This window comes from Pogoniulus pusillus, chromosome 31, assembly GCF_015220805.1.
Source record: "Pogoniulus pusillus isolate bPogPus1 chromosome 31, bPogPus1.pri, whole genome shotgun sequence".
Classification (NCBI taxonomy): Eukaryota; Metazoa; Chordata; class Aves; order Piciformes; family Lybiidae; genus Pogoniulus; species Pogoniulus pusillus.
This window is the reverse complement of record NC_087294.1, coordinates 1,033,770-1,046,056: the sequence shown is the minus strand read 5'-3', so window position 1 is coordinate 1,046,056 and position 12,287 is coordinate 1,033,770. Positions and strand designations below refer to the sequence as shown.

The 12,287-nt window shown below is 40.5% G+C and overlaps 1 protein-coding gene across 1 annotated transcript in view; it reads right to left on the bottom strand.

Annotated features, from left to right (window-relative positions):
- The window catches only part of ESR1 (estrogen receptor 1), a 183,660-nt gene that overhangs the window by 59,008 nt on the left and 112,365 nt on the right, over window positions 1–12,287 (bottom strand). The window contains exon 5 of the mRNA XM_064169411.1: window positions 9,115–9,450. Coding sequence (XP_064025481.1) covers window positions 9,115–9,450 — 336 coding nt within the window. The remainder of the gene's footprint in view (window positions 1–9,114; window positions 9,451–12,287) is intronic.

Here is a 12,287-nt window from a genome sequence, read left to right as displayed (position 1 = left end):
GAGCATTTTTTATCCTGCTGTGGTTTTCTTCCGGTCTTCACTTAGCGAAAGTACTGCCTGTGGCTTTGTTCCCATAGGTGCCTGCAGCCAAAGTTTATGTTCCTTTCTGACCATTTCTGCTGAACTGTTTCTTCTCACCTTTGGCTTCCCCCTGTCTGACACAAGAGCCTGGTGCATATAGCTCTGCTGAACGGCTACCTGTCTTGTAGAATCAGCATCCCTGTGGCCTCTCAGCAGGACACTATGTCACATAGTCTCTTTCTTTTCTGTCATCAAAATTGCTCCACAGGAGGAAATACACCTCAATGTGTTTCAAAAGCACTAAAAGACAAGCTTATATTGTCGTGGTAGGCCTGAATAGGCCAAAATAGGCTTATACATGTACTGGCTTCCCTAGAAATGTTTGTCTGCTCTTCCTCCTTCTGCTTTTGAGGAGAAGCAACTGCAGGAAAGAGAACAAAGAACCTGGAGCTACTGAGTCTAAGGCCTTTGGCTTGCCCAGACTTTTTTTGCTCCTGTTTACACCCTGTGGTAAATAAGGTACATACACTTGGCTTGTGCCTACCTCATGCAAGGCCTACATTTTCCCCAAATTTGGGTAAAGTAAGCCTACAGCTTCACCTAATATGGTCAAGGTTGGATAACTGTCATTCTGGTTGGTTATCCTGTGTCCCAAGGTCCATTAGGCTCAGACTGTATTGATAAAAAGAGATGAGCAGGTAACACAACATGCTCTGCCACTGTATTTGTGCTTGCTTGCCTGCTGCTGCCTGCTGCCATCGCACTCTGCTTCTGGCAGTGTTCTGCCTCACTGCCTTAGTGCATCCTGAACTGCCTGGAAACTTCCTGCTTTGAGTTTACCAGGAACATGCTCTTAGTGCCTCCACACAATGGGCCTGCGTAGCCAGCATGACATTGTGCTAAGATTGCACACTGCAAGACATCTTGCCTACACCTGAAAGTCTTCTGCCAAGATGGGAAATCCTGGAGGTACACAGATCATCCAGAGAAATCAGGACTAGGTCAGAGATCATCTGCCTCCTTTCCCCAGCATCCCATGAAGCCTGGGAAGAATCAGAAGCTTCAGGAGCTAAGAAGACACCAACAGAACCCCATGAAGGCATTTGGGCACTGTTTGAAGCTGTAGCTAGCCCCGCAAGTCAGGAGATAATTTTGTGTGTAAATACTTAAAGCCTCTTGTAATTCACTAACTGCCTTCTGCCACAAGCAGAAAGAAGCTTCCCGAGTCCATCTAGTGGACAAGTGGTATACTGACCACAAGAACCTTCTCTTCCAGTTCAATTAATGTTTACATATTTTGCTAGTTATTTCTTAAACCTTCTAGATCCTATGTTATCATCTGTATAATGTTTCCATGACCATTGCAAGAGAACCTGATTATTATTAAAATTAGTGGGGGAGGAGGGCAAGACTCCTGAATATCAAAATTACTAAACAATATTAATTTTGAAATAATTACAATCTTCCATTGATTAATTACAACTCCACTACATACATATAATAAAAATATAAGCTACTTGCAAGAGTGTATTTGTCTCATACCACATTCAGAAGCCGCTAGAAGAGGACAGGAAAGGGGATTTGATTGATTTTACATGAAAAACATGAAAGACTGTAGATGCTTCCCATACTAAGAAAACATAGGGATGGAAAACTTGAATTTCATATTCAATATTTTTAACTATATTGCCCTGATAATCCTACTGTTGCATGCTACCTCCCAGTCTGATGTTCAGATTCAAATGGCATTCCACTATAAAGATTGTCTCATGTCCTGTACTCATGGTGATTAACTGAAGCGTCACAGAAAAGAAATTAGCAAGAAGCAGACATAAAGTAATATGTAGATGCTTGTTATAACGTCTCTTTTTCTTATAGATGTATTTTCTTCCTCTCTTTTTCCCCTATGAAGTCAGTGGAGAAGCTAGAGTATCACTTCAATATATTAAAAAGACAAGCAGAGGGGTGTTTTTTTCACTAACAGTGAAATTAGTGTGGATCTCCACATTAATTCAAAGGAGAAGAGACTATAAAGGAGGTATTTTGTAATATTAAAAATTATTACAGGAATTGCAAGTCACACCTATTTTGAAGCTAAGTGTAACTTTTTTGCCAGGAAGATGTCTACACCTTGACATGTTGTAAGCTGTCCTGCACCTACAGGCTTACTCACACACATAGCCCTTGTATAAGACTTCTTTCCTTCTACTGCAAGCTGGTTTTTTTATTCTTTCTTTTCTGAAGGTTTAATGTCGTGGAAGTGCAGTGTTAAACTGTGGCTATTGTTGGCCTCTTTACACACTGTTCACAATTTAGCAAACAGAGCAGTTTAGAAGGTCAAATAGGAAAACAATATCTTAAGAAAAGAGCAATTCCTGTGGCTTTGAAATTTAAAAAAAAATCTCTGCCAAAATGTTTATCTCCTCGGTTCACGAAGCCATAAAAGGAGTACAGCACTATGAATCATCTCACAACTTCAAAGCCTGCATGCCTAGTGTACCATTTTAGGGTTATTAAGCTGTACAGCTACTGTACTTGTAGTAAATAGTTACACAAGATTGTGGTGGCAGTGCCAAAGATTTCACCCTTGCCACAAAATTCCCTTAAAGCTACACTCTTTACCACGAGCTCACTGTAAAAGCTTGTCATCTCAAGAGCTTCTAGACAAAACCAAGAAATTTGGAGGATTACACTGAAAATATGAGCTTCCTTTAGAGAAGACAGCACAGATATTAAATGAAACCCACTAAGTCCTTTGCCATATTAGCATTTCTGTAGAAAAAGAATGGTTTTGCTCATTGCACCAAAGATCATGATGAAAATTCAATGCACTGAAAAAATCTCTTTCCACGGCACTGCAGTGGGTACTATATCCCAGAGATGTTATGGAAACCAAGAGAAAATAGAAAGCCATATCTTTCAGGAATATGTGATTCAAAGATTAGCAGAACATTTATTTACCTACACTAATATCTAGCCTGCAGGTGACTTTCAGTGATTTCTCAGTGGTAAATGGCAAAAGGATCAATTTCCCTATGTATGTCGAGTGTAGCCCACCACAATATGGTTACACCTGCCTTACCTGCAGCAGCTTGCTATTACAGCTGTCTGGGGCAACCAGACACCACTAGAGTCTTACAGCTGTCACCTGGGAGGACCTAAGCCAAAATCCCCATAGGTCATGCTGCAAAGCATTCTGAACTTTTTGTATATGGCACAGGACACTGTAGAAGATCTTTCTTTGTGTAATCCAGAAAATTCACTTATATTAGTGGCCAGGTTTTCAAAGAAAAAAAGTAAAACAAGCTTTTATGCATTTGGAATGCTATGAATTGTACTGCCCTGGGAAAACTTTGTTATGGCCTGTGTTAACAGTTAAGTTATAGATAAATACTTAACATATTTTTTAAGGTTACGCACAAGATGCTGCTACAAGATCTCTTTTCCTCACAAACTGCTACTGCCAAGATTGTAGAGTCAATTCAAGCATACAAATATACATATATATGCATGTTACTATACTATGCTGTGTTTTGGCACACTCCCTGTGCTGATTCATTTGTAGTAAAAGATGTTTTAGCTCTTGGTTCCAAACTAGGAAACTTTAGTAAATTAGCCATGAAAATAACTGAGTGGAATCCCACAAAGCAGTTGCACACAATACTTACCTAACAGAAAAGTTAGTCAGTTTCTCTGTTTATGCACAAAGCATACAAAAGCCCTCTCTAACCACGTAGCATTGCTTCAATTCCTAGTATTAATGGAGTAGTCAAAGGTAACATAACGTAGAGGTGAAGATACTTGTATTGCCAGTATAATCCAGGAGAAGGAAACCTGGGCAGATAGACCAAGTAAAGGCCTTATCTTTGAAAGGTGATTAGTACTTCTAAGATTTAATATCAGCAACTAGGAACACTCAACCTTTTCCAGGGGCCAAATGAGACATCAAAAGAAAAACATTTTAAACACCTAGCTCCAAAATCTCTACTCTCCGAGGACTCAGTTTTACAGGTAGGTAAACAATTAGCCCAGAATTTGTTTAAATCAGCATTCCAAAGCACAGGGTTTGGTTATGTATATCACCCTCCAAGATTCAGCTAAGTACCCAGCACTTTCAGAATCCCCAAAGTATTCCTATTCTGTCTCTCCTGTTTCAGGATTTCCCTTTGGTATGATCAAACTATGACTGGGAAGGAATGTTTTGCTTTTCCTAGTCAAAGTTCCCCAGATTCATACCTGTCACAGTGCTGTCAGAGTACTTAGTAACATATATACATAGAGACATTTGGTTTACCTTTTCCTAAGGAGCTACTTTGGCAATTTACAGGCACAGTAAATGTAAAACACATTGGATAAACACAAACAGTTTAAAATCTTAGACATTTGATTTCCTAATTTCAGAAGCTTGCTTATGAAATGAAGGATATATTTTGTAAACCAGGAGGCATTTTGATCTTCACCACATGCAATGCCTTGTGACAAACAGTTTAAGAGAGATTCCTGAATGACAAATGGATCTGAGTATTGCTCATGTCTAAACACACCTTCATCAGTTACATTAGCAACGAAAATCAAATGTCACAGAAGACAAGTGTTTCCCATTGCACAACCCAACGAATTTAGAAAGTGATATACTCATGTTGAACGTAAATCAGTGGATTTTAACAGACTCATACTAATTATGTCTCTAAATTCCATAGAAAAGTCATTTGAATTTAACTGTTTTGATAGTAGAAGCTTTAAACACTTTGGACACACATTCATTTTTCAAAGAGATTTTCACAGTATCACAGTGTCACAGTATCACCAAGGTTGGAAGAGACCTCACAGATCATCAAGTCCAACCCTTTACCACAGAGCTCAAGGCCAGACCATGGCACCAAGTGCCACGTCCAATCCTGCCTTGAACAGCTCCAGGGACGGTGACTCCACCACCTCCCCAGGCAGCCCATTCCAGTGTCCAATGACTCTCTCAGGGAAGAACTTTCTCCTCACCTCCAGCCTAAATCTCCCCTGGCACAGCCTGAGGCTGTGTCCTCTCGTTCTGGTGCTGGACACCTGAGAGAAGAGAGCAACCTCCCCCTGGCCACAACCACCCCTTCAGGTAGTTGCAGACAGCAATAAGGTCTCCCCTGAGCCTCCTCTTCTCCAGGCTAACCAATCCCAGCTCCCTCAGCCTCTCCTCGTAGGGCTGTGCTCAAGGCCTCTCCCCAGCCTCGTCGCCCTTCTCTGGACACGCTCAAGCATCTCAATGTCCCTCCTAAACTGGGGGGCCCAGAACTGAACACAGCACTCAAGGTGTGGTCTGACCAGTGCAGAGTACAGGGGCAGAATGACCTCCCTGCTCCTGCTGGCCACACCATTCCTGATGCAGGCCAGGATGCCACTGGCTCTCTTGGCCACCTGGGCACACTGCTGGCTCATGTTCAGGCGGGTATCAATCAGCACCCCCAGATCCCTCTCTGTCTGGCTGCTCTCAGCCACTCCGACCCCAGCCTGTATCTCTGCATGGGGTTGTTGTGGCCAAAGTGCAGCACCCAGCACTTGGAGCTATTGAACCCCATCCCATTGGACTCTGCCCATCTGTCCAGGCGGTCAAGGTCCTGCTGCAGAGCCCTTCTGCCCTCCAAAGACATGATCCAAAGCATACCTAAATGAACAAGAGAACCTGCTCTTGACTTGAACAGACTGTGAGTCAGGCCTTGAGTACTGTGAATTTGCCACAAATAAAGTCTCAGGTGATTTCTTCTAAGATACAATGAGAAATGAAAACCACACAGGTTCTCATTGATCATAGCTGGAGCCCATAAAGTGACATGTGAAAATTGGTAAAAAGGAAACCCATGAGGACTGGAAAAGACTTGGATTTAATGGGTTATTGATTCACCAGGAAATGTCTTGCCAAGTTTAAATGAAAGAAAACAGAAAAACAGCATCACCTGTGTGGAATATGAGCAAAAGCTGTGGCAGTATTTTCTAACATCTCATCATAAGGCAGCTATATAACAGGTGAAATAAATGGTCATAGTCAAAATGCAAGGAATCAGAATCCCAACAAATTTATACAGTATAAATTCCATGTACGGCAGTATTTTTATCAAGCAAGGATGCCAGCAGGCATGATAAATTTCTAACAAAATTTTAAATGTTAACTCAGGAAAAGTAGTTACACAACTTCCCACGATTCTGTAACTCCTTTCCAGAAAAGAGGGGTCTTAACTCAGCAAGCATGATTCACCAAAATGATAAAGATAAAAACCCTTAGCTCCAGCAGGACAATGTGCTAGTTTTAGGCTAGCTTGAATATTTTAGTGAGAAAAAATAAATGATAGGCTGTGAAAAGGAAACAATGGTGATGTCTACTTCACTCATAGGCTTACTGAGGTGGATAAAAACAAGAACACAAAACATAGGTAACACAGTGGGTCTCTGCCACAGCTGGTGTCTCCCTGGGCTGCTTCTGTGTAACTCTTCTGTTTTCTAAGCCCCCTTGCCAATCCTCCAAACTCACCTTGAACATAAGGTATACTCTAAGGTAAGGTAGAGGGGTTAAAAGAAGGTGGAAGGGTGGTTGGGAGTCCTCCTTGGGGAATCCAGTTTCTGGGAGGGCTGTTGTGTTTCTGTATTACCTTTAACTTGTATATTTCTGTATATAGCTGTAAATATTGTAAATATAAAGCTTGTATATTGTGTATTGTGCTAAGCTGTAAATATACAGCTTCATTCCTTAACTTCCAGCTTGGATGAGTTCAGTCTGAGTGATTTCATAAGAGGGGGGGCGGGGCAGGTAGCACCCAAACTATCACATCTCTATTTTGGTGCTACCATGTGAGGCAAATTAACTTTGATTGATTGCTAATTAAGTCTGGAGGTTAAGCTGAAGTTGTTTTGCCTTGTTTTCTCTATTATTTGGCCTTCATGTCTCTGATTATTTTATCACTGGATGACAGCCAAAACTGGTGCCTTCCTGTTTGATCTGATATGGACAAAGGTTAAAGGAGTGGTTTTGGATTTTGGAGAGTATCTTGTCAGCTAGGTAGGCTTTAATATTACTGAAACTGTTACCAACTCTGTTTTTACTAAGCCAGGAAATACTACCACAGCTGAAAAATATTCTCTGATGAAGGTAATGTAATTTTGCCTAAATCTACCTTAGAGACCCCTGTGGTGAGTTTTACACATGTAATATAGTGGTATATTTATCATGTATTAATAGAGCCCTAATAATTCTGGGTTTAGTACTAATGCTAGCACTGCGCATGAGAAATTTGAATGTGGCTGCTTTAAGAAAACAAAAGAGACAGGTTTCCTCACAAAGAGAGTTAGAGATAAAGCCTGGAGACAATTAAAACCATTTCTGCTCAGGGGGAGAGCAAGAGAGGCCTACATGTCCACTGCTGCAGCTCCTCCTGCAAGTTCTGGGACAACTGCCAAAGTCTCGTTTGTTGACAATAATGTGGCAGGCAGCCAAAGAACAGGGCCAGCTGTTCAAGTCTCTGTTGTTTCTTTACCTAGTTCAAATCTTCAGGGAGCAGCTTCTAACCCTAAACCAAATTCAAATGCACAGACAGCAGTCAGACCCTTAATGATTCAGACCCACTAGAAGGAACTTCCAAAACCTTTTTGGCTCCAGCCTTTCTTGCTCCTGTGAAGGCAAAAGCTAAGACAAAACATTTGACAGAGTGATTCAAGACAGGATTTAGGAGAGAGAACCTGTGGTACATAAGAGGAAGAAGAGAAGAAAAACAGCCTTTGAGATCTGACCAATATACTCAAATCACAATATAGTGATGAAAGGAGCTTTGTGAGATTAGCTGACAAGAAGGAGGATGACTCTGAGGAGTTTAAGAATGCTCTTAGGAAAGTTCTGTTTCTAGGCCAAGGACAACCAGGACAACCAGGGGAAGAGGAGATGGATGATATCCAGGATTCCAATGATCCCCTCAAAGAGATCAGGGAAGTTAGAAAGAAATATGCAAGGGAATCAGGAGAGCCAATCCTAAGCTGGCTGGTGAGATGCTGTACTATTGGTGCCAATGCCCTACAGGTAGGAGACAAGTCTGCAAAGCAGCTAGGGCCACTCACCAAGGAGAGGGGAATGGACAAATACTTAGCAAGTCCTCTTGGTAAGGTTAGCTTGTGGACACACCTCCTGTTGGCTGTGGCTGTGAGATACACTTTCTGAGATGATTCGCCACAGGCAGCCAAGAAGTGGAACACCGTTGAGCAGGGAATTAAGCTTCTGAAGGAGTTTGCTGTGAAGGAAGTGCTTTATGGAGATCATGGCACACATGAGCCTGATGATATTCCTCTTGGAACAGGTCTCACAAAGAAGCTTATTAAGCTTGCTCCTTCATCCTATGCTAATGTCTTGACTATCAGGTTTCTATCAAGGAGTGATAATGGAAGGCCTCTCACTGTTGGTGCATATGTTGGTAAATATAAAGCTTCATTCCTTAACTTCTAGCTCAGCTGAGTCTAGTCTGAGTGATTTAATAAGTGGGGGGGGTGGGGGTGGTAAGACCCAAACTATCATAGATAAAATGCCATACAGAAATTGCTATTCTGGCTCTGTTTCTAAACTCCAAACTCACGAAAGATCTGTAACTTATGGTCAAAAACATAAAATGTCAATTATATAAATAATACTAATATCTGTGGGCTCTTTCGTGATACTGAATTTATGGCTTATATTACAGACAAAGGAGTAATCATTTTTTTCAGAAGGGATACAAATAGTTAACATAATTTGACTAGAGCAAAGTTTTTAGGTTCAGCTTTTAGTAATCAGTTTTTACCTTTAATGTTGCTGGGTTTCACATAAAAAATTACATGCAATCCAAAACCTGTCTAACATTCTTTAGTTTGAGGAAATACTTTTCTTGCATAAATCTCCAGTCAAAAGTTTGCTTATATTGCAATATAGTTTTTTATACATCAAGCAATATAACAAATAATGTGTGACGTTTTATGTATTTAAGTGAAGAAGTGTCATAAAATCAGAATACGTAGTGTGCAAATCAGTGAGCCTTTTTTCTATTGGTTTGTCATGTATAAGACTGTATGGTCCACTAGGTTTTTTTTTCTCCTTACCTGGAACTCTCTTTGCCCAGTTGATCATGTGCACTAATTCTCTGTCTGCAAGGTTGGTCAACAGGGTCATCATAGAGGCTTCATTGAATGGTCTATTTGGGTCGTATTCCGAGTAAACTATGGGTGGCTCAGCTTCCAGCAAGGCACTGACCATCTGCTCTGCTGTCAGGGACAGGGCTGGACTATTCTTCTTGTTATGTTTAACCACCAGTGGACTTGTCCAAAGGGTGGGAGCTCGCAGCTCTGTAGAAGAAGCTTCCCCGTTCCTGGAATCCTGCTCTTCTCTTTGTCGTTTCTGTTTCATCATTCGCCCACCTCTGCGATCCTTCCGTATCCCTAGAGACACACAAAAACATCCTTGAACATATGTATCATATACACATGGCTTCAGCCAATCAGCTGATAGACCCAGGTGGCATGAACTCTTGGTTTATTTTCTGAAGGCTGCTTCCTATATATGGAATTGTGCATCAGTAGGTGGAGAGGAAAATCTATAAACAACCACTAATAACTTCATCATTTCTGTGGGCCAGACGGCTCACAGAAGGAGCAAAACATCAGCAGCTTTTGAGAGCCAAAGTTATTTGAATTAAACATCATCCTACTACTAAGCTTGTAATCTTCACAATTACACAAAAAAAATTGAAACAGAAACGTTCCCATTTTAAGATAAGCTTATATAGCCATATAAGTAGAGAAACAGAAGGAACAGGAAAGATAATTGCAACCTGAGACTCTAATGTGGAAGACCTTACTGTCAAAAGGCTGTAACAAATGCAACAGAAACAGTCTCATCATTACTGCACATTTTGCAGTGTGCTTAGCACTGTATAACCCTGAACTTTGGGATAATATCAAGTCAGCCATAGCAATTAGAATAACAACATAAGACCTTACAGGGGAACAAAATCTCCCTTTGTGGAAAGGTTACAAGAAAAATACATTGATAAAAACCACGTGGACTCCAACCATAAAGGGAAGATTAAGTCTGGCTCCAAGTGGAGGAGGCTTAGGCACTTTGAGGCTGAGCTAAAAACTTAAATCAATCATCAACTAGGGGTGGGGGACAAGCAAGTAATAAGGAAAACACATAAGGGATTAAGCTACGAGGAGATGGTGCATATTCAGGAGTTCTCATGCAGCAAGGCAATCCAGCACTAGCCTCAGCTTGAAAAATAAAACCAGGGAGTATCTACAGAGAAGGAGCAAATAAACTATTCAAATAACAGAGACGAGAGAACAATTTAAAACCCCAAATAAAAACAGTTGTGAGAAGTGCTGGCATTTGCAAGCAATCAATGCAAGTCTTTCTGGGGGGTGGGGGGAGTGGGAAACAGCCTTTGCTGTTTTCTTCACACCACCAAAATGTAAGTCTTTAGATTCCTGTTCCTAGATGATAGAAACATCTTCATCTCACACACAACATTCCTTCAGCAGGTGCCTTTTCCCAGTCTCAAAAGAGCAGAGAGGATTTTTAGATCTGCCTGTTTCTTGAATTTGGTGACATTTACTGAACTAGTAGTTGAAGATTAAACATTTTAAGTCTAATTCCTTTGAAATCTAGTAGGCCTCCTGATTCTGTTAATCTTTCCTGACAAAGTAAGTTCACTAAGTCTTTCATCACTCCTACTACTTAACCTTTCTGCATTTTCACATTCATTAAAGTAGTTGTAAGCCCAAAGAGTTGCTGCTCCCATTTTTCATTCAGCAATTCCAAGTTTTTCCTACCTCTAAATTGTGTCTGTTCAGGAGACAAAGATTCTTACTATTAAGAAAAAAATCAAGACCTATTTTGGCCAAACATCATCCTAGAATTATTCTCATTTCTGGCTTACTTCATTGGACTGCTTAATATAATGCATGCCCATCTGTAGTAAGTATTTTTGTTGCATGCTTTATATCCATGTAAAGTTTTTAAACTAATATTGCCCTGTGAAACATGCAGACATAATCCCATGAAGAAAATCACACGGTGGATACACACTAAAGCATTTGACTTTCTCATGTCCCAAATTCTGTATCTGCTTATCTAGCAATTTCCTTTCAAGAGTTAAAAGTATCCTTGGGGCTTGTGCTGTTCAACATACTCATAAACAGATGGACTCAGAACTGACATAATTCAGAGAAAAGATCCTGGGGTTAGAACAATACTATAAAAACATCAGATAAGTTAGTTTAGAAAGTAAATAGAAAGCTTGAAAATAGTAGGAGAGGAAGGGAGGGTGGAGCATCTTCATAAATCACAGATTTTATTAACTCACAAGCCATACCACACTGTGTGCAGTTCTGTTCCTCTTCTTTTAAAAAAGAGATATAGAAGAGATAAGAGAATGATAGGTAGTATCATCCAAAGAGTGAAATAAGTTCAGTACAAGAAACAACTAAATGAATTAGGTGCTAGTGGTCTGCACGCCAGATACAAGACTACAAAATCAGGAGCAGCAAGATGAGTAAGGCATGTACACGGATGCTTCTCATTTAATACTAGATGGTATCAAATTAAACTACCCTGTCAAGGTTCAGGACAGACAAGGAGAGTGTCTTTTTCACACCATGCAGAAACAAAGCTGAAAGTGTAAATATATTAGAAGGTTCTACATGTTAGAAAGCTGTGGGCCAAATTTGATGGAGAAAAGAATCCATAAAGATTTAATAAACACAAATAGGGCACATTTGGCTTATGTGTCCATGGCATAGATCAGAGGGGGGTTTTGTGGCTTTTTTTTTTGGGGGGGGGGGTTGTTTTTTGGGTTTGATTCTTAATCTAGGCCTGCCTTGTTAAATAAAGCAAGCATAGGATGACAATTCAGCATGATAGGGGGAAGGTGGAAGCTGTAGGGACATTTATCTGCTTACAAATAAAGATCCTAAACAAGAGCAACAGTTTTAATGTGTCTGAAATATTCCCATTTGACTTAAAGAAAAAGAAGTGGTGCATTGAGCAAAGCTAAACATAAGCACTTTGGAGGAGATGCTCCATACAACTCTATTTTTACAGTTTTATTTCAGGATTTAAAAAAACTCAACCAATCAAACACAGTAAAGCCCACACTGGATTTTGTAGAGACCAGATCTGGAATAAAATCAGTAAGATTATACGTTCCTTCTGCATCACATCAGCAGCTTTTATCATCAGAGGCAGAGGGGTCTTCTAATCTGTGTAAGCATCATAC